The sequence below is a fragment of the Punica granatum genome, chromosome 7 (genome assembly GCF_007655135.1).
Source record: "Punica granatum isolate Tunisia-2019 chromosome 7, ASM765513v2, whole genome shotgun sequence".
Classification (NCBI taxonomy): domain Eukaryota; kingdom Viridiplantae; phylum Streptophyta; class Magnoliopsida; order Myrtales; family Lythraceae; genus Punica; species Punica granatum.
In genome coordinates, this window is record NC_045133.1 from 1,308,102 (window position 1) to 1,330,916 (window position 22,815).

The following is a 22,815-nucleotide window of genomic DNA, read 5'->3' on the forward strand; positions in this document are numbered from 1 at the left end:
CCGTGATTAGCTATATTTCAACAGAGAAAATTTTAGTGCAAGAACGATTATAAATACACGAATATTAGATTGATAGATTAGCCACACATGGCATCGCACGTTCAAGAACGATTATAAATACACGAGTAGATTTTAGTGCAGCACCATGACACTAACATAGTGGAAACTCTTTTTTCACTGCAGCAATATAAGGCTGCGTTTGAATTATTAGTGTGATTTTAAAATCATGATTTTGATTTTGATTTTGATTTTGATTGTGGAAAAAGACAAATGAGATAGTATTATAAATTTGACTTGGGAAACGTGTATTTTTATTGTGTAGTGTGTTGAGTTAAAATCAAAATCATGATTTAAAATTAATTTAACAATTCAAACGGGGCCACATCTGGAAACTCTTTTTTCCGCGTGGATATAATCTTGCTTTGGTGGCTGGGAAGGCTTCGCAATTTGTTTAGTCGTCTTACTTCCAGGTGCAGAGCTCGACTCGGCTTCAGCTTTAGGACCACCATTCTCGTCCCCCGGGTCCTACTAGTTTGGCGTGTTTTCCATTTGAATTGTTTTATTCCAGTTGGAAAAAAAAATCAGTAACTAGAAAGAAACTAATTGTGCGTTTTTTTTTTATTTTAGAGTTAAAGTAAGTTTGATTTTGATTGTGGAAAAGGAAAAATGAGATGAGATTATAAATTTGACTTGGGAAACGTGTATTTTTGTTGTGTAGTGTGTTGAGTTAAATTCAAAATCATGATTCTAAAATCAAACTTACAATAAAGAAAGCAAGAAATTTTCCTATCATTGAATACATAAGATCACATCCTAAAGCAACGCCATTGCCGAAGCTAAAAACCTCAGACACGTAACTTTGCTACCAGAAAAAAAACTCGGCAATGCCAAGCGTATGACACTGTTTGGAATATCACATTCTAATGAATAGACATCTAGACATTATGAATGCACAAGTAAAGTTACTATCATTGTACTTACTCTTGTCGGATTCGGTTTGTTTTGATCGATTAATGGAACCATCCAATCGTCCGGTCATTGGCTCATCCACATAAACGTGTCACTGCCAATGATAGCTTCCTCTCAATCCGTCCACTCCGATGTAGGTCACCAACTTGAACGGAATCGCCACAGAAGGAGAAGACCACGTCAAGGTAGTCTCGGACAACACAGGTTCACCAAACCAAGGCCGTGATGGCCTCCGATCGGTGAGGTTAAGGGCGCGGGTGAGCTAGGGTTCTTGGCGAGCCTCTCTTCCCTCTCTCTCTCTCTCTCTCTCTCTCTCTCTCTCTCTCTCTCTCTCTCTCTCTCTCTCTCTCTCTCTCACTCTCTCACTTTTCGGGTCCTGAGAATAAACGGCACACTAAGGGTCAATTGTAAGACACTATATTTATATATAGTTTCTTAGATTTACCCTAGGGATCTAATTGCAATTATTAATTAATTAATCACAAATTAGTTCTTGCACTTTTAAGTCATCTAACTTGTCCTCTAAGTAAGAAAAGAAAGATCACTTTTGTCCTTGATCAAGTTTTTACCTATTGACGATCTATTTATAAAAACTTTCCAAATAAAGAAACTCTCGTAATACCCCAGTTGAATTTACCTTGATAATGGATTCAGCTTCGGGATGTGCTAGCACCGCTGCAACAATATTGCAAGCCTCATCTGACAGTTAATTCCGAATTAACTTCCTTAATTAGAATTAATTCTTTTCTCGACTTAAACACGCTCAATTTGTTTAACTAATTAGGTTCATCACCAAGTAACAATGGGATTATAATATCAAATCGTTTGACATTATCGGAAACTCTTTGCATAACCAAAAGCATAATTCTCAAAATACTCTCAACTCCCAAAATTCATGAGTGATGCCTAGCAGCATATCATGACAATCCAAATAATGACGAATGTATAATTGAAACATTTCAATGAACCTATTATCGTATATGCTATCTATGCACTGAGTCATTGTTGGGAATTGGTGTATGCCCTAGAGGCAATCTATAATCAGTTTTGTAATATGATATTTATTTCATTATAAAACGAGGCATATCTGTTATTGTGTAGATTGCGCTAAATATGATTTTACACAATAATGTCCTTGGAATAGTAGGTTCAATAGGCATCAAGTGTGACTTGATTGTGAGATCCTATAATTACTGAACATTATTCCTAAATGTCCATAGTCAAAGTATTATCGTTAATTAGGACAACGGTAATACGGTTAGACTAGTGTGAGTGTTGATTGATGACCAAATCTCATAGGTCATGGATATGGAGATATCAAATCACACCACATGTATACATTAAGAGTAATGTGTATTGGACTGACCCGCCATGAGATTGCTACATGGGTTGTTACGTGACTGTCATTAGCATATCTCAAAGTGACTATAGTGTAATGGTCCTTTGACTTGAGGTCACCATGGATTCCTACGTGTAATGTCGTATATTTTGATACTGTCAAACGCCACCGTAACTGGTTGGTTATAAAGATAGTTATTGGGTATGCCACAAAGCATGGAAAAGAATGTGAGTGACCAAGATAGGATTTGTCCCTCCTACGAAACGGGAGCGATATCTCACGGCCACTTGGTGGTTAAGTCTAAAAGTGTATGCATACCCAAATGAGTCGATATAATGATATCGAGCTCATTTGCTCTGATAGACTTACCCGGTAAATCAAGAAAGAGAGATATTAAGCCATACAAGGATGTCATCGACCATGCCTTGGGCTCAATAGAGATATAGAGGACAATGGATTATATTACACGGTAATATAGGTCACGAGGTTCGTCGAGAAATTGACTTTCCGATTACTTGAGTAACAGTGATGCATTGCTAGATGCCGCTCACTGTTTGTAATATTAAAATAGAGATTTCGATATTACTATCAACGTAATTGGGAACCTACAGGGTCACACACTACGACTAACTTGACGAGATATTTTGAAACAACAAAATTGTCTAATAAAGATTAGATGATTTATGGTGCGACCGATTAATCGGATATTTAATGAGATTAAATTTGCCGATTAATTAGACCCGATTTATTAGATTTAATGGTGTGCTAAGTGGTTATTTTTATGGAACCACTTGGAGCCAATTATAGAAAGAAACATGGGCCAATTGTATGATAACACTTAGCTATACACATGGACTAATTAAATGATGTCACCTAGACTTACACATGTCACTTGGAGCCTTGATTCTCCTTAATCCCACATCGGTGGGGCTTTGAATTTGTCTTCCCCATATTGCTTATAAAAGGGGCAGCATGCATGTTTAGATATAAGAGATATATATACATGTATATGGGTGTACGTGTATAAGTGTAAGGAAATTCAAGTTGAATTGTTCAATTTGAATTAATCCTACTAGTCTAATAAATTTCGGGTGTCGCATCGGGGTGTTTCTTTCGAGTGTTGGTCGCTAGCACCGCCGATCTCGAAAACTCGTCGACAAAGTCGGTGTGGATACCAGTAGAGGCGTCACGCGTGGGACGCTCGGTCGACAACTTTAAATATTCCAGGTACGCTTTTATTTACTCTTACTCTTCTAGTAGGTCTTGGAATTAGTTTCACGGGTAAGAAATTTTGAATTTCTGTTCCTTTTTACGCTTCCGTTAGCCCCGTGGAACTAGCAATTGGTATCAGAGCTTAGCTAGTTAGAATCTGAGTAGATAATAGCATAAAATATGATTTTATGCTTGGTACTGGTATGATTATGTTTGATATTTGCGGTGCATGACTGTTAGACATGGACTATGTCCTAGTTGTGTTAGTATAATAGTTATGCGTTTGGACTATTATGTAATTGTTACATAATAGTGTATGGTGAGATCGATTAAATGTTAATCAAATCCCTCAAAATATTAAGTCCATATCCTTCCACCGTGTAACGCTCGTCAAGACCAAGATCGATGAGTGTGTAGACCTTGCCTTCGCAGGATGCCCTTATCTATCCTAGTAAGACGTTGTGTTTACCAGTGGGTCGGACTTAACTGAGCAAGCCTAATAGGATTAGGAGTTCAGAGGCATGTAGTTGGGCATCGATCTATAAGATAGATTTGAATAAGGAATTATTCACTCAACTAATCAAGAGTTGCATGTGATGCAATTGGGAAAGTGAGTTCCCTACCTAAATAGCCAGTTCTGGGTGAATCAGCCCTCGCTGACTCAGAGCTTGGTGAGATATGGATCTTGAGCTACTATGAGAATGATATTCTCTGAATCAATGTTGAGGGTCATTGATTTGATATAAATAGTGGGAGCAATATTTATAAAGTCCTCATTAAATATTGATGTGTCATAATACTTATTTTGTATATTTCTATGGTAGTTACCATGGCAGGGAGCACTTCTAGTACTTTCTGTTTGCGATCCGTCCTTGATAAGACAAACTGTCAGGGAATAATTTCCTTGGTTGGTATCGAAACTTGAGAATTGTTCTCACCCAAGAAAAGAAACTATATGTCTTAGAGCAACCTCTTCTTGCGCCACCACCTGACGATGCCCCCCAAGCTGAGAAAGATGCTTATAGTAAGCATCATGATGATGCCGTAAACGTCGGATGTCTCATGTTAGTCACCATGGACTCGGAGCTTCAGAAGCAACATGAGAACATGAAGGCGTACGATATGATCGTGCATCTCAGGCAGCTCTATCAAGAGCAGGCCCGACATGAGAGATTCGAGATCTCTAAAGCACTTTTTCAGGCAAGGTTGACTGAGGGTAGCCCGGTGGGTCTTCATGTACTCAAGATGATTGGGTACGTCGAGACTTTGGGAAGACTGGGATTTCCTCTGGGTCAAGAGTTGGCCACAGATTTAGTCCTACAGTCGCTGCCCAGCAGTTATAGTCAGTTCATCATGAGCTATAATATGAATGACTACAATAAACCATTGCCTGAACTGCTTAACATGTTGAGAACAGCTGAGCATGATATCAGTAAGGGGACGTCTGTTCTAATGGTCCAGGGGACCAAAAGAAAGGGCAAGGGCAAGAGTAAAGGCCAGAGGGCTAAAGGTGCATCCAAGTATGACTTGGGTGCGTTGAAGCCTAAAGCCAAGGTGGCAAAGAATGATTACTGCTTCCATTGTGGCAACACTGGACATTGGAAGCGGAATTGTAAGGTATACCTAGAGGAGTTGAAGAAGAAGAAGGGAAGTGAGACTTCTACTTCAGGTATCCATGTTATAGAGATCAATGTATCTACTACTTCTACATCTTGGGTATTAGATACCGGGTGTGGTGCTCATATTTGTGGAAATATGCAGGACCTAAAGAACAGTAGATCGTTGGCAAAGGGCGAGGTGGACCTACGAGTTGGAAATGGAGCAAGAGTTGCTACATTAACTGTAGGGACTTATCACTTAGTTTTGCCTACTGGGCTAGTATTAGATCTTAACGACTGTTATTATGTACCTGCTATTAGTAGAAACATAATATCTGTTTCTTGTTTGGACAAGAAGGGATTTTGTTTCACTATCAAGAACAAGTGTTGTTCTATGTACATGAATGATGTATATTATGGCAGTGCACATTTAAGTAATGGTCTGTATGTTCTTGATCTAGATACGCCCATTTATAATGTGGAAACCAAACGGCTCAAATCTAATGATTCGAACCCGACTTACCTCTGGCATTGTCGTTTAGGCCATATTAGCGAGAATCGCATCTCTAGACTCCATAAGGATGGATTACTGGACTCGTTTGATTTAGAATCGATCGAGACATGCGAACCTTGCTTAATGGGGAAAATGACTAAGGCCCCTTTTACCGGAAAAGGTGAGCGAGCTAGTGATCATCTGGCTCTCATACATACTGATGTATGTGGACCAGTGAACAAGCTTGCTAGAGGTGGGTATCTCTACTTCATTACATTTACTGATGATTTCAGTAGATTTGGATATGTGTATTTGATGAAACACAAATCTGAATCCTTTGAAAAGTTCAAAGAATTTAAGAATGAAGTGGAGAATCAGTTGGGTAAGAGCATTAAAGTTCTTCGATCAGATCGAGGAGGTGAATATTTGAGCTATGAGTTTGCTGACTATCTTAAACAGTGTGGGATTTTATCTCAACTGACTCCACCTGGAACACCACAGTGGAATGGTGTAGCTGAGAGGAGGAATCGAACTTTATTAGATATGGTTCGATCTTTGATGAGTCATGCAAACTTACCTGACTCCTTCTGGGGATATGCTCTACAGACAGCTGCTCTCATATTAAACAATGCTCCGTCGAAATCAGTTGAAAGGACACCATATGAGATGTGGTATGGGAAGCGTCCCAAGATGTCTTTTCTAAAAATATGGGGTTGCGAAGCTTATGTGAAGAGATTGTCTTCGGATAAGCTTGGCCCTAAATCGGACAAATGTTACTTTGTGGGGTATCCTAAGGAAACTCGAGGATACTATTTCTATAATCCCATCGAGGGCAAAGTGTTTGTCGCTCGAACTGCGGTATTCCTTGAGAAAGAGTTTCTCTTCAAAGGAACTAGTGGGAGGAAATTAGAACTTGTGGAAGTTCTACCACAAAATGACATTGACCAATCGACGGGCGATGTTGCAGAACAAGTACCACAAGTTGTTGTGGCACAATCTTCTACACAGGTGACACGGGAGCCTCGTTGGTCTAGTAGGATACGTCATGAGCCCGAGAGATATGGATTTCTCGTGACTCAAGACAATGACGTATTGCTCATAGATAATGATGAGCCTACAACCTATGCGGAAGCCGTAATAGGCCCTGACTCTGAGAAATGGCTGGAGGCCATGAGATCTGAGATGGAGTCCATGTACACTAACCAAGTATGGACTTTGGTTGATCCACCTGAATGGGCAAAACCCATTGGGTGTAAGTGGGTCTTCAAGAAGAAGACTGATATGGACGGTAATGTGATTACCTTTAAGGGCCGACTTGTGGCAAAAGGTTTCAAACAAGTTCATGGTGTTAACTATGACGAAACTTTTTCCCCGGTGGCTATGCTTAAATCCATAAGGATCTTGCTTGCAATTGCAGCTTATTATGATTATGAGATCTGGCAAATGGATGTCAAAACTGCTTTCCTGAACGGGAAGCTCCTCGAGGATGTGTATATGACACAACCTGAGGGTTTTGTCGATCCACATAGTGCCGGAAAGGTTTGTAAGCTACAACGGTCTATTTATGGGCTGAAGCAAGCTTCCAGGAGCTGGAATCTTCGTTTTGATGATGCAATCAAAGAGTTTGGTTTCATTAAGAATGAAGATGAACCCTGTGTTTACAAGAAGGTTAGTGGGAGCGTAGTGATCTTCTTGGTGTTGTATGTAGACGACATACTTCTGATCGGAAATGACATTCCTTCCTTACAGCCTGTGAAGACTTGGTTGGGAAGGTGTTTCTCTATGAAAGACTTAGGCGAAGCTACCTATGTGCTAGGTATCAAGATCTATAGAGATAGATCCAGGAGACTGCTTGGCCTAAGTCAGAGTGCATACATAGATAAAGTGCTTCGGCGTTTTAGCATGCATGATTCTAAGAAAGGGTCGCTGCCTATGTTACATGGCATAAGCCTTTCGAAGGCTCAGAGTCCTTCTACTCGAGAGGAGAGGGACCGCATGAATAGGATTCCATATGCGTCAGCTATTGGATCCATCATGTATGCTATGTTATGCACTCGATCAGATGTCTCGTATGCTTTGAGTATGACGAGTCGATACCAATCAGATCCAGGTGAAAGACACTGGATTGCAGTAAAGAACATCCTTAAGTACTTACGAAGGACTAAGGAGATGTTTTTGGTATATGGAGGCGAAGAAGAGCTCGTTGTAAGAGGTTACACCGATGCTAGCTTCCAGACCGATAAGGACGACAGTAGATCGCAGTCAGGGTATGTGTTCTGCCTGAATGGAGGTGCTGTGAGTTGGAAGAGTTCCAAACAGGAGACAGTAGCCGATTCTACCACAGAGGCCGAGTATATTGCTGCCTCTAACGCTGCAAAAGAGGCCGTTTGGATCAAGAAGTTCGTGACAGAACTTGTTGTGGTTCCTAGCATCGCAGACCCAGTGGATCTCTATTGTGACAACAATGGAGCCATTGCGCAAGCTAAGGAACCCAGGTCTCACCAGCGATCCAAACATATACTCAGGCGCTTCCATCTCATTCGCGAGATCATCGACAGAGGAGATGTGAAGATATGCAGAATACCAACAGATGAGAATCTCGCAGATCCACTTACGAAGCCTCTTGTGCAGCGCAAACACGAGGCTCACACTAGATCTATTGGCATAAGACATGTGCCAGATTGGCTCTAGTGCAAGTGGGAGATTGTTGGGAATTGGTGTATGCCCTAGAGGCAATCTATAATCAGTTTTGTAATATGATATCTATTTCATTATAAAACGAGGCATATCTGTTATTGTGTAGATTGCGCTAAATATGATTTTACACAATAATGTCCTTGGAATAGTAGGTTCAATAGGCATCAAGTGTGACTTGATTGTGAGATCCTATAATTACTGAACATTATTCCTAAATGTCCATAGTCAAAGTATTATCGTTAATTAGGACAACGGTAATACGGTTAGACTAGTGTGAGTGTTGATTGATGACCAAATCTCATAGGTCATGGATATGGAGATATCAAATCACACCACATGTATACATTAAGAGTAATGTGTATTGGACTGACCCGCCATGAGATTGCTACATGGGTTGTTACGTGACTGTCATTAGCATATCTCAAAGTGACTATAGTGTAATGGTCCTTTGACTTGAGGTCACCATGGATTCCTACGTGTAATGTCGTATATTTTGATACTGTCAAACGCCACCGTAACTGGTTGGTTATAAAGATAGTTATTGGGTATGCCACAAAGCATGGAAAAGAATGTGAGTGACCAAGATAGGATTTGTCCCTCCTACGAAACGGGAGCGATATCTCACGGCCACTTGGTGGTTAAGTCTAAAAGTGTATGCATACCCAAATGAGTCGATATAATGATATCGAGCTCATTTGCTCTGATAGACTTACCCGGTAAATCAAGAAAGAGAGATATTAAGCCATACAAGGATGTCATCGACCATGCCTTGGGCTCAATAGAGATATAGAGGACAATGGATTATATTACATGGTAATATAGGTCACGAGGTTCGTCGAGAAATTGACTTTCCGATTACTTGAGTAACAGTGATGCATTGCTAGATGCCGCTCACTGTTTGTAATATTAAAATAGAGATTTCGATATTACTATCAACGTAATTAGGAACCTACAGGGTCACACACTACGACTAACTTGACGAGATATTTTGAAACAACAAAATTGTCTAATAAAGATTAGATGATTTATGGTGCGACCGATTAATCGGATATTTAATGAGATTAAATTTGCCGATTAATTAGACCCGATTTATTAGATTTAATGGTGTGCTAAGTGGTTATTTTATGGAACCACTTGGAGCCAATTATAGAAAGAAACATGGGCCAATTGTATGATAACACTTAGCTATACACATGGACTAATTAAATGATGTCACCTAGACTTACACATGTCACTTGGAGCCTTGATTCTCCTTAATCCCACATCGGTGGGGCTTTGAATTGTCTTCCCCATATTGCTTATAAAAGGGGCAGCATGCATGTTTAGATATAAGAGATATATATACATGTATATGGGTGTACGTGTATAAGTGTAAGGAAATTCAAGTTGAATTGTTCAATTTGAATTAATCCTACTAGTCTAATAAATTTCGGGTGTCGCATCGGGGTGTTTCTTTCGAGTGTTGGTCGCTAGCACCGCCGATCTCGAAAACTCGTCGACAAAGTCGGTGTGGATACCAGTAGAGGCGTCACGCGTGGGACGCTCGGTCGACAACTTTAAATATTCCAGGTACGCTTTTATTTACTCTTACTCTTCTAGTAGGTCTTGGAATTAGTTTCACGGGTAAGAAATTTTGAATTTCTGTTCCTTTTTACGCTTCCGTTAGCCCCGTGGAACTAGCAGTCATTTCACTACAATATCTCGACCTAACCAAGGCCACGGTGAATGTCAAATCCTATACCCGACCATATGAATCCTCTAGTTTCATTCTTGGATCTGTAGCACTTAAACAAAAACCCTTTTCTATTCAAGTCAATCTACCACGGCCGAGGATTTCTTAATCTATAATAAAACTCATATCCATATGACATTTTTCCTGTTTACTCGAGTTAGTGAATCTCGTCTTGATCAGACACCTACCTCCAAGTATAACTAACTAGGACCACCATTTGTCGAATACTCATGCTAAGCACAAATACAGTAGCAGTAACAAATCCTAATTACCCATACATGAGATAACATTTCATCTCAGGTCTAAGGACTATATCCACTAATACGATCTAGATAACACTCATAGACATTAGTAAATTACAAGGTGAATATTATCTAAGCGTCACATTCGACCACTTATCACATAAGTATCCACATGTCTGTCCTGACAATGGTTATCATATAGTAGAGATTCTCTATTATATTTTCATTAGTATCTATTTAATAATCATGGATACAAACAGAGCTGACGATCTATCTGGACAGAGAATGTCTAGCCAAGTCTCCTACGATCGTGACAGTTTAAAAATATTCTTACCGAAATACTCCGTCACTCATATTCTTAACTCTTTAAGAATGAAGCATTCATAAAATATCTTAAGGACTTTATTTTAAAAACACAAACAATATATGAATAATAGAATAAACTTCATTGCCATAAAAATAATTATTCGAATACAAAAACTGGCTCTATGGCATATCACTAACAGACCGAACATAGTGAATTAAAAAGGCTCATCAACTTGTGCAGATTACGGATTCGAGGATCATCTCCATGAGAACCATCGCAGTGGAGATGAAGCGACTGAACTTCGGGACTGACATGCTTTGACTTCCGCAGAGGCTTCAGGACTTCATGGAAACATACCAGACGACGATGAGTTGCCTCTAGATACTTCATTCTAATGGTACTGCCCATGCCCAAATCGCCTTTTCTCATCAGAAGTTACAGATCTGTTTCTTCAACCTGTTTTCTTATCTGCCTTCTTCTGTTAGGATGTATGTAGATTTTCCTCTTTCATCGCTCTGTGCTCCTTTGGTGCTTTGGAAATGGATACAAGCTGGGGTCTGGAACCGCCCATTTAAGCGTCTAAGAGAAACCCAACATTGTCGAGGCTCCATTGTAACTTTGAATTTGTGATTCAAAGACCAAAAGTTTTGTGTTATTTTAACCATTGTATCGGCAAATACTCATAATCAGCTTTTTCATTTTGCACTCTCTTGATCCATTTTTAGTTGAATCGATAGTGACTGAATTATGTAAAGATGTGCATACTGCTGCTTTTGTTGTCAGTAGTGGTAGTTCATGATTATTGATGGGAAAAAGACATCCGTATCCGTACAGCTTCCTGACGAGTTTGTACCTAAGAGGTTCCTAGTCTTGTTTTCATTCGCAATATGTCTTGCAGAATTAGCTTGAGAGAATGATCTGACACGTTCCAGACCGTTTCTCCATCGCCGCAATTATTTATTATCCAACCATAAAACATGTCGAATTATGCCGACTTTGGATTGGAGCTCACTTTCCTGCCAGAGAGCACGACCTATCTCGTCATTCACAAGCACAGGTTTCTGTAGATTCCCAGTATTATTACTGGGATTGGCTGGTAAAAGTTACCGGCAGTGAGAGAAGATTGCCGTTGTGGAGTTCTGAGAGCGGAAGACGTCGTTTTTGCATGCAACTTCTAATGTCTTGCAAGTTGGTCATTCGGGCAAAAAAAGAAAAACCCAGTGCTGTTAGATTGCTATGAAGACCTTCTTCGCTTGGCCTCAGTGAATAAAGAACTGAGATAGGACTGATTCATCAACTGCCACAAGCTGCTATCCAAAAGTCAACAAGCTTAAAGTAGAAGACCGGATCTCGACTTTAAGGGGCCATTTGAATTCAGAGTTAAAGTTATTTTGATTTTGATTTTGATTGTGGAAAATGACAAATGAGATGTGATTATAAATTTGACTTGGGAAACGTGTATTTTTGTTGTGTGGTGTGTTGAGTTAAAGTTAAAGTTAAAGTTAAAATCAAATTTCTTACAAAACAAACGGCCTGGAAATCAGTCAAATGGTATGAGGGGCGGTTGTGTTGAGGACTACTGTCTACCCTTATATTGGGGCGCAAGAACATTAGTGTTTCTGGCCAAAGAAGCTGAAAGAACCGGACTTCCTCGTAGATTCCCAGGATTAGTTCGAGTTAACTTCCTCTGCAAGTCAGATTAGTTATGTTGCTGACTTGACTGTGTCAATCTTGAGTCTTGATCAATGTCCTTTCACTTCACCAACTTCCCCTTCCAAATTAGACTTTCGATTTCCTGTCCCTTTCATGGCCTTCCTAATTTTCCAGGAGGCCAACTAATCCTCTGAAAAAAACCAGTATTTAACAGGTCGAATCCTTCGGATTCCTTAACCCAGGAAGCCATGGCAACTTCTCCAAGCTTGGTCTTTTACCCAATTCTGTTCCTTCTCCTTGTCGTACCTTGCTATGCAGCTGATCCTGATCCATTACAGGACTTCTGTGTCGCGGACCTCAATTCCTCTGCCTCTGTCAACGGCTTTCCCTGCAAACCCAGCTCCGAGGTGACTTCCGGCGACTTCTTCTTTGACGGGTTCACAAAAGAAGGAAAACACGAGAAATATTTTCAGGGCGAGTGTTACACCAGGAAATGTTCTCTCATTCCCAGGGCTAAACACTCTCGGGATATCAATGAACCGAGTCGACTTTGCACCAGGAGGGCTCAACCCTCCTCACTCCCATCCTCGTGCCACCGAGACAGGTGTGGTCGTGCAGGGGAAGCTCCTTGTGGGGTTCGTGACGACGAGCAACGTGTTCTACTCGAAGGAGGTTGGTCCCGGCGAGATGTTCGTGATTCCTAGAGGACTGGTTCACTTCCAGAGGAATATCGGAGAAGGGAAGGCACAGGCTTTCACTGCCTTCAATAGCCACTTTCCTGGTACTGTGCTCGCTGCTTCTACTCTGTTTGCTGCAACTCCCACAGTTCCTAATGAGGTCTTGACCCAAGCTTTCCAAGTCGATGAGAATGTGGTAAATCAGATCAAATCAAAGTTTGGTTCCTGAAGTACGCGATCCACATGTAGACATTTTTCATTTCTTGTTTCATTTATGTACATCATGGAACAAGCAATAACGCTCAAATTCATTAGAATTTGACAAGTACAGCATATAATACAACAGTACAATAATACGTCTCCTGATAATTAACCGATGATAGTCCACGAATCACTATATTCAACCGAGAAAACCTCGTCAAAGTGCTAATACAATGGAGAAGGGCAACATATTCTGGTTAGATAGACGAATATTAGACAGATAGATTAGACTGATTTTCTGCCAAGAATGGCATGGCACGTTCAAGAATGATTACAAATACACCGGTAGATTTTAGCGCAACACTATGACACTAATAGTGGAATTCCTTCTCCTGGAACAACTATTCACGGTCCTCGGAGATTGACCATACGAGATCAAGCCGCTCTCTCAAAGCTCCCTCCGATCTGTGCATGTGAAGCCACTCTGGATGGGACCCTTGCATGTAATCTCGTGCTGCTTGGGAGGCAAACATCATCCCTGTAGCATCAAAGGAGGTTGCTCCGAGCTGAAAAAAAAAACCCGAGTAAAAAGGTTAGAAGCAATGGCAACTCCTTTTCAGCACCTTTCAAAAGATCTCCATCTACCATCCCAGCTCAATATCAACGTGGAAAGTTATAATATGAATCAGACAAACGAACCGGAAAATGAAGTGGACAGACTTGGGCATAGTGATCTCCCCGGGACAAGGGATCACAAGTCCAGCAAGAAGGACATGATTACGATATTAATTAGAGATTAACCCATCATTTCCAGGAAGATTACTGGAGCGTGTCGATTGTTTATATGCCATGAAGATTTCATCTAATCCATTGTCACTGAATATGGCAAGAATCCTATAGTTCTATTTCTATCATCCTTAAGTCAAGAGCAACAAAAGTGGCTGCTCCAAAGGCTTCAAGGATATGCAAACCATCACTATGTCATGACAACTGACAGATCCAACATATTCTACACTCTCGGCTATTGGCAGCAAATAAAAAAATGCATATTATCAGTCAAACTTACATCTTTCGTAGGGAATGCCTCCATCGACGGGGTCAGGTTCATCCTAGAATTGACTGCTTCCAGCTTCAAGGACAAGAACTGCAAATACCCAAGATTAAGAACGGGTATCTGAATTACACATTATACGGAGCTATTGACAGGTAGAGACCATATGAGCTTGGAAGATTAGATATGGCACGAGCCCTAGAAGGTAAAAATTATAATTTACCTCAACCTGACACTGCAGTGACTGGATGTAGTTGATAATCTCATCAAGTACTAGGGCCTTCCCGATCACCTGAACAGAAAAGGCTCAACAATTTACTAAAAGAAGCTGGGCATTTATCAAGCCACTTGACACTCCTGCAGGATTGCATGCAGATCCGGGACTAAGTCTTGGAGAACTTATTGCATGGACGAATGCAAATACCTTATTGCACCCAGGGACTAAGTCTTGGAGAACTTTCATCCTCTCACTAATCTTCTCTCTCCTTGCCTGGGGAAAGGATCGGTTTCAGCATAACTTTCTGAAGATAATTGACCTCGAGTGCCATTAAAGTTTGGTGTTTTGAAGTTTAAAAGAGTCCAAGAAGCTTACTCTCTCTGCTAGGCTATGACTATCTGTAGCTTGGCCCCTTCGAGCCCTCACATGGATATAATCTTGCTTTGGTGGCTCGGAAGGTTTCGCAATTTGTTCAGTCGTCTTACTTCCAGGTGCAGAGCTCGACTCAGCTTCAGCTTTAGGACCACCATTCTTGTCCCTGGGTCCCGCTAGTTTGGCACGTTTTCCATTTGAATTGTTCTATTCCAATTGAAAATTTTTAGTAACTAAACAGAAACTAAAGAAAATTATTAAATTTTCTGATCATTGAATACATAAGATCACATCCCAGAGCAACGCCATAGCTGAAGCTAAAACCTCAGACACGTAACTCTGCTACCAGAAAACTCAAAGCTTGAATTTTTACACCCAGTAGAAATGAAGATACTGTGGTCATATAAGATCATATAATTCGGATGAAAAATCAAAAGATTCCACAATAGCAGAACCAGACCACACATAATTCTTTACTTAATGGAAAACCACCTAAATGGATCGGGGGTGAATAAAAACCGAAGATGATTAAGCAATTATTACCGTAGCCCAACGCTTGTTATACACCGTAACTGCAGCCTCATATCCATCCACTCATTACAAAATTCAAAGCGTTTGCTTTTGGTTTTCTCCCTGTCCTTTTCCAGATGCTCAGAGCAACCAAACAGAGAATACTTCGAGTAGAATAGGATTAAATTATATTAAACCCAACACCAACAGAGTCCCAAAAGATCCAAACCAACCATATCATCGGAGCCCCATCAAAATTCAACCTTTAAATCTCATTCACTTCCTAGAATTCCTCATAGCTTTTCCATGGATTCCCTCAGCTCCCAAACTCCACAGTCACTTTCACAAGAAGAAACTAAACCAATCCAAAGAAAGTGGCAGCAAGGTCTACATCCCATTTAGCCACTCAAAAATTCAATCTTTTCCCACCTCACGAAAAGAATCAGCAACCTTAATTTCCCCAACTAAAACCGAAGATCAAAGGGGCAAAACAGAGACAAAGATATTAATAATTTAATGAGAAAAGAGGAAAACCAACCAAATCGTTGGCACTGCTGGTGGACACCATCTCCGAAGACTCCTCCTTCCTCTTCCTCGCACCGCTCTGATCCGTCACCGTCGATTCCTCCAACGACCCATCTCGGGTCTCCACGAGCCCGCCCAAATTCCCAATCCGGAGCCCCAGCCCGCCACTCCCGGGCTCCCCGCTGAAGGGCCAAATCTCGGCTAGGCTGTAGGCGGAGGGGTGCGCTGGAGAGAATGAGGACTCGTTGATCAGTGGAGGATCCATCTGAGCTGACCCGGATTAATGCAGGAGTGCACGGATTGAGTGCTGGTGTCCGGATCCGAAATGGGTCTTGGGCTTTCTTCTCCGGCAAGTGCAGCTGAGATTTGTCAATGGAGTCTTGGGTTGGTCTTCTTTAAGCTGTGGAGTGGAGGCAGAGAGAGAGGGAGAGATGGAGGGAAGGTCCAAGTGATGTGGGGAGCTCTGGGGAAGGTAGAGGATGGATGAGCTTAAGTAGCGATTAAGAGCGAGAAATAAAAATGGCAACTTTCAGAAAAGCGAGAGCGAGAGCTGAACAGAGGCGAGAGAGAGAAACACATTAAGTATAGCTTGAAGAGACACGGACAGAGAGAGAAAGTGAAGTGGGAAAGTCTAATTTTTTAGATGGAAAAATTCCAGATTAAAAAAAAATCCTAATATCAACGGTTACAAACACGATCTTAGTAGGCCTTTGGTTCAATGTAAAGTTCGAATTTATACCAACTTAATTTGGTTCAAGTGGAGGCATTTGATTCAGTGTAGAGTTCAGATTTTACGCTGATCTAGTATGGTTCAAGAAAAATCATATTTATTTCTCTTAAATAAGATATCGGATTCAAGTCTTCTGAACGAATAAAACTCATGAAGTGAGAGTTTTACCATTCATAAGTGTATTTAGCTCAAACTAGATTTGATGCCCGCCTATTTGACTTCTTGTACAGCAATGTTATTATAAAATCAATCATTGTAATCGTCTCTTCATGTTAAAGCCTTACGATCGCAGTCGATAAATACTTTGCATTCAAAAGTATAACTGTGAAATTCATATTTTATCTCTGTAAAATATATTATATATTGTATTTTTTATTTTATTATCATTTTTATTCTCAGTAATCCAATATATTTATCAAATACAATAATTTCACATTTCGATTTATAAATTTGAAAAAATAGCTTCATGATTAAAATTATCGTATAATTTTCGTATTCCGGAGTCTAGCAACATTTACAAGAAGTCCCCTTAAGCCCATATCTTCCCATGAATAATTGTGTTTAAACATGTTTTTCTAGGGAAAAAAAAAGAGTGAAAGTTGTTTTATATATGACTTCCTTGTTAGAAATGTACATTTTTAGGGCAAATATATATATATATATATTACTCGATAGAAGCTTATTAGTTAGGCTTTCGGAAGCAATCGTAAGGAACTTGTTTTCTAGAGCTTTAAATGCTCGTCGAAATGTTGGGGTATAAATCATGCGTACTAGATACTAGGTTATGCTTATTAGTGAGTTAAATGTCCGTGATCATGCGCCTCCCCCAAATTATCTTGATCATCATACAACAGTTCATGCTCACTCTTGCATGGGAGAATAGATGCACAAAAAATCGATATGCATCAATATTGACGATAATTTGATAAAAGATATGCATTATTTTAGATATGTCCAAAAAAAAAAACTTATAATTTTTTATCATCTAAGAGGCGTAACTGTGATTATAATTTTTATAGATTTAAGGATGATTCAGCAAATTGTCCATCAAAGTTGTGAGGTTGATGTAACGTAACATCACGAGCTCATGCCAGACATTATTTCTAATAGTCTCTATATACCCCGTCGAATACAAAAGAAAGGAAGAAAGAAAGAAAGTATTGAATAATTAATCTAAGACCCCGAGTACCTAACCAATATATCCATTATTTTGGACAGGTTTAGCTCTTTTTCATCATAAGCATGAAAATGAACCCACATAGTTCCGAGCCAAACGGTGCGCCTAACTTGCCTATGCAAAAATCAGTCATCTACTTGAGCAACTGTAATTAATCCCAAGAAAGTCTCCCTTGTACCTTCCCTAGTATAGCACTAACCTCTTCTCTTCTTCATGTGCCTCTATCGTATTCATATCCCTCCCTTTCCATGGGAAACCCTAGTAGTAGCTAGACAACGACACTTCCCTACCCTCTCCCATGACTTCTTCGCCTCGACGAGCTCCTTTACCCATCACAAGTGTCCCAAAAATCTCGAACTTGCGGGAGGATGAATCTGCCAAGTAACAAACATATACTGTTCGGAAATATCGCATGAATTATATCGTGATCGATCCATCCATAAGAAATCAATAGATAGTGTTTTGGATGCTCTATCTACATAGTTATCTCTTTATGAAGTTTTTTAATCGTTCTAAAATATATGGGTTTCGACTATCAAAGAGAGACTATAGGGTAGTATCTTCATCTAGTAACAAAAAAAAATTCCAGTTTCGATATATGTTATGAGATCGCGGGTGCCCTTTTATTACTTGTTATTATACTAGACTCATGAGTCTCCCTTCTAATTGGAAAAAAAAAAATGAATCCTCGACTATCAGGTGGGCAGATCAACCACCGTAATATCACATCCGGACCACATCGTGGAGAGTCACGTCAAGTAAACAAGTCGATAGATAATTCTAGTTTTGAGAGTATATCTTTAGGACACGTTACCTACCTAAGTGCCTTATAAGTTGTTGGTAATAAAACGTGCTCTAAACTTACATAAATGGAAAAGGGCTTTTGGCAATTTTGCCTTTCAATCATTTTTCATCCCTTCCCATCTCACCCTCATGTATTTGCGCCGCGTGCGCAAACTTGGATTTATATGATCCTTACGTATATAATAGCTAATGCCACCATATGTATTTGTATCGTCCGTCCAAATTAAAAGGCTTCACTTATAGAGAAACAATGTAAATTCGAATTAAAAGGAATTTCTCCTCTTTTTTGTGTAGATAAGAATCTAAAAAAATTAAAATAAATATCCCATTCAGTACGAGCTATTTTTTTTTCTACTGGAAATTAAATTAAGAAAATGAATAAATGGAGGTGGAAAAATGTTTCTTTTTCTTTTTCTTTTTTCCCCCAATAATAAAACGAGAAAAACAGGCCTTGGCCCAATATAAAGAGAACAGGCTCCGCTGAGTTGGTGGCCTATTTAGAAATCAGCCCTAATAGGGTCACCGCTATATAGGGCCATCACATGAAATCATCTTGAATGAAATGGGCCCATATTTCAGGCCCAAAAAAGGTATTGAGTTACACGCCCATGATTCGTGACGAGGTGTAGACAACTAGCAAATATTGGACCAGCGATACTTAGCTAACTGTTTGAGTACGGCTCAATAAAAATGCATATAAGTAACACGTATCCTTGGTTCAAGCAGTTTTACGCTTATTCCGTTTAAGTAAGATCTCGAGTTCGAGTATTTGTGAATAAGTAACTGGATTAATCTCAATTAGGTTTCTGAATATCAGGATTCGCACTGGAAAAAATGCATATAAGTAAATCCACCGAAAAAAATGAATGTAAATACTAACTTGGCCTGTAGCGGGTCTCACAAATTTCTTTTTATAAGCATTTTAATTGGTTGGTCGAATTAGTAACATCAACCGAATAATTCTTTACGACCGAAAAAAAAAAAAGAAACATTATTCGAGTATGTAGTCATAGACTACGAATCAAGCCTTTCGGTAATTGATATTAGGGTTTAATACTTTACCGTTACTATGAGCAACCTGCAAATTTATGAATCCTCGGTCGTCTGAGCCTCGGGTTTTGAGACGTTTATATGTACTTAATACGCTTTTTATTTAGCCAACGGGAAATTCGGATCATCTCCTGGCATGTCAAGTCCCGAGTCCGATCTCGGCGTCCCATACACTTTTTGTAGTTGCTACACCAAAGACCCCCTTTTCAAGTTTCGAATCACATAGAATAGACCAACGAAGCTGTCCCACAACCTCTTGATATACTGAAGCACCAAGGTCCCATTATGCTATGCTCTGTTCAGAAAGAAAAAAATTTCGTAGGGGACCTTCAACTGCCAGAAAAAGTGCTCGATAGTACTGTGCTTCTTTGATTGATTTCAATCATATGTAACCCCGCAGACATCTCCATTACGATTCCACCAGTTTCCCGAATCTTTCCCAGAAACCCGACGTATAAAGTTTATACAGTAATATAACGGTCTGATCGAAACAAGAGGAACACGTAGAAGGGCACAAAGCCTGCATGAAACTTCTGTTAACCTTCTAAATCATACGTGGAAATTATCTCTTGCGTAATCTTATCCGATGTTTACTGAACTTGTGGGCACGAATTGTGGGTACGTAGATGGTCTCTGCAGCCAGAGAAGGAAACATGGATTCAGAGGAGGAACGTGAGGAAATTTAGCCGCCCGTGAAGTTGTGGTGCCCGCAGCAACGTTAAAGCGACTGCTGCTGTCCCACAACATAAATAAAACCACCAAAGAGATAAGATTGGAACAGTGTTTCATTTTCCATCTGCAAACTTGTTTCCTGTAAGTTTTCTTGCTGTACATGACCTGCAAAGTTCATGAGAGTGGGGCCAGCCCGGAATATGATCGGTAATGACCCATTACCGTTGCAATGACTGTCATCATCGAGAAGAATGAGGATGCACAGAAGTTTGACAGCAAGGAGATTCCCAACAACCCTCTGGAGCATACGAATGGCCGCATAGAGAGAAAACAACGGTCCAGACACGAGCTTTCATACCGTGTCAAGTGCGAGTAGTATCCGACCCGAGGAAGGGCCTCGATATCTCCTCCTGAATCCTGATAGCTACCTCAGAAAAAGAAGTTTCCAAGCAGTAATCTATAAACTGCACTGCATTAGATTTAAATGTGTAATTACACCTTCTTTACTCTCTATGACTAACATCACGAACTCGAACTGTACGCGACCCGCATAAAAAGTGGGGGTCCCAACATGAGTACCAGTGTACTACAGAAAGGGGAAAAGAAGCAAATGGGGCTCTGCTGATTACATGTTATGGAAGCAGAACCACAAGTGCAGAAGAGACGAGAGAAGGGGCACTTCTAATGATGTAACGCGATAAATAGTATTGTCAATCAGCCCGTTGTACAGTTGTTTTAAACAACAAAATATACATCTTATGGTCCATCGAAAAGTACATAAATCCTCCCACTGAATGCGTGACAAATGACCCGAAGCTCGTCCCCACAATACAGTGCCATGCTGGTCCATACACTCCATCGAATTCCTGCAGAATTTATTAAGAATCAATAGTTCATCATCATCACCAAACAACTCCCTCAACAAATTCAAAATTTCAAGACCAATAGAAATTGAGAAAATGAATCAGTACTCGCTATAAGAAAGAAACACAGGAGAATAGAAACTCAACTCAATATCTTATACTCTCAAGCATTGTTTTAGCACAAAATGCTTGTGGTGAGTCAAACGAGAAAATGCCTCAATTGGGAGTTCACTTTGGAGCCACAAGTGTCTGTTTGGAACAGAAACACGGAAATGGATTGAATCCTATGTAAAAAGGGGTGATTTTGTACAGCAATTTCATTCCTTTCCATTTCCATTGCCCCGAAGAAAGCGTGGCCTTAGTTGTCTAATCATACCAAATGAACATCCGAACGAGGAACTAAACATCCGAAACAAACTACCGCGGATTAATACAACATGCTAACTTCACCAAACCACAAGGCAAGATCAAGTTGAATCCATCTATGATGACTACTAAGACCGAAATGAAGTTTCCGAGCATAAGTAGCACAGCAGCATAAACAGTTGACAAGCCGAATGATTTTAATTTCGATAAGAGAATTAGTGAATTAGTAGACCTTCTTGAGATTGAATGCCAGCGACTTGCAAGAGAACTTCTCGAGGCTATCGCGGGCCTTCCTCGCGCAATCGACCGCATGAATCTGCATAAATGGTGGCATGTCCACTGACACGACCTTCACTCCGCTGCTCGCAAACACGTCCCCTAGCTCAACCTGCATCCCGCAGAAGGACCTTCTCCTCATTCCACTGGCCATCGAAGAGGAAACCGAGCTCCTTCTGGCCGTCATCTCTGCCGCTTCATTTGACTGTCTCCGCAGCTCCTTCCCCAGCGTTAATGACTCGAATTTATGGATGTCGACAACCGATTCCTCTTCGCACGGCTTGCTCTTTGATTCATATAAGTTATTGGATGGCTTCTTGCAGGGCTCCTCCTCGGCCTTCCTCCTCTGCTTCTCTGCCCCCGGAGCGAGTTTCTTTGTCGGCTTAGCGGAGGCGAAGTCGGCGGACAAGTTCAAGGCTTTCGCTTGGAAATGGATGTCTATGGAAGTCGGGGGAGGTTTCTGCTGCAAACCGGTGGGATCTGAGGGCGTACGGACTTTCTGGGATGTGCCAAGCCTGAAAAAGTTACTGGGCAAGTAATGAGCTTTAGAGGGAAAGGAAGGCTCCATGTTCTTGGTCGTGGGGTGACCGGCGTGGGCGGCGGCGGAGGACGGCTTGGCGTGGTGGATTTTGAGGTTGGGATTGAATTGAGCTTCTGGGGTTGCTAAACTGCGCCGGTGCTTGGTGTTCTGCGCCATGGCCGAGCTCAGAAGCTGCACCGAGAGAACAAGAGAGAGAGTTTCCGTATGAGGGGATAGTAAATGGGATATTGAGATAGAGAGAGAGAGAGAGATCAGGGCCCCGCAGCTCTCTGCTATTTTGCGCCGGAAGAGATGGAGGAGATGAGGAGGAAGAGGAAGAAGAGTCATGTAATTTCTTTGACCGTTGACTTGATCTACTAGAGGGGGAGTTATGGCCTGCGCTCAGATCTACAAGAAAGGCGCGTGCATCCACTTTCTCCGCTACTCAAGGCCTAATGCCCTGTATGTGACTATGTGTAATAACAGACGAACAGGAAATTGGGTCTTTCGACCATTAACAGACTCCCAGAGCTGGTTTTCCAACGAGACATGGAAACACAGC

The 22,815-nt window shown here is 40.7% G+C and overlaps 3 protein-coding genes across 3 annotated transcripts; 1 reads left to right on the forward strand and 2 right to left on the reverse strand.

Moving 5' to 3' along the window:
- The first annotated feature begins 12,400 nt into the window (after positions 1–12,400).
- On the forward strand, positions 12,401–13,287 carry LOC116215343 (germin-like protein subfamily T member 2). Its single transcript, XM_031551021.1, is given in 2 exon segments — positions 12,401–12,694; positions 12,696–13,287. Coding segments are annotated over 2 exon segments (657 nt in total). The 5' UTR covers positions 12,401–12,490; the 3' UTR covers positions 13,149–13,287.
- LOC116215342 (transcription factor bHLH79-like) lies at positions 13,258–16,391 on the reverse strand. Its single transcript, XM_031551019.1, has 6 exons — positions 15,809–16,391; positions 14,764–14,967; positions 14,596–14,661; positions 14,395–14,463; positions 14,187–14,264; positions 13,258–13,686 (listed from the first exon to the last, which is right to left on the reverse strand). The coding sequence occupies exons 1-6, from the start codon at positions 16,058–16,060 to the stop codon at positions 13,522–13,524; spliced, it is 834 nt and encodes a 277-aa protein (XP_031406879.1). The 5' UTR covers positions 16,061–16,391; the 3' UTR covers positions 13,258–13,521.
- Positions 16,392–20,670: 4,279 nt separating this feature from the next.
- LOC116214239 lies at positions 20,671–22,596 on the reverse strand. The gene is made up of 2 exons (XM_031549613.1): positions 21,690–22,596; positions 20,671–21,094 (listed from the first exon to the last, which is right to left on the reverse strand). Exons 1-2 carry the CDS (start codon positions 22,428–22,430, stop codon positions 20,939–20,941), a joined length of 897 nt encoding a protein of 298 aa, XP_031405473.1. The 5' UTR covers positions 22,431–22,596; the 3' UTR covers positions 20,671–20,938.
- Positions 22,597–22,815: the final 219 nt, after the last annotated feature.

What these genes read in the sequence shown, in the direction of transcription:
- LOC116215342 (XM_031551019.1), bottom strand. Translation starts at nt 16,060, where the DNA reads ATGGATCCTCCACTGATCAACGAGTCCTCATTCTCTCCAGCGCACCCC. An exon ending in GTCATAGCCTAGCAGAGAGA is followed by an intron (nt 14,662 to 14,763) that starts GTAAGCTTCTTG and finishes TCCTTTCCCCAG; the next exon opens with GCAAGGAGAGAGAAGATTAG. An exon ending in TAGTCCCTGGGTGCAATAAG is followed by an intron (nt 14,464 to 14,595) that starts GTATTTGCATTC and finishes TTTTCTGTTCAG; the next exon opens with GTGATCGGGAAGGCCCTAGT.
- LOC116214239 (XM_031549613.1), bottom strand. Translation starts at nt 22,430, where the DNA reads ATGGCGCAGAACACCAAGCACCGGCGCAGTTTAGCAACCCCAGAAGCT. An exon ending in TGGCATTCAATCTCAAGAAG is followed by an intron (nt 21,095 to 21,689) that starts GTCTACTAATTC and finishes TAAATTCTGCAG; the next exon opens with GAATTCGATGGAGTGTATGG.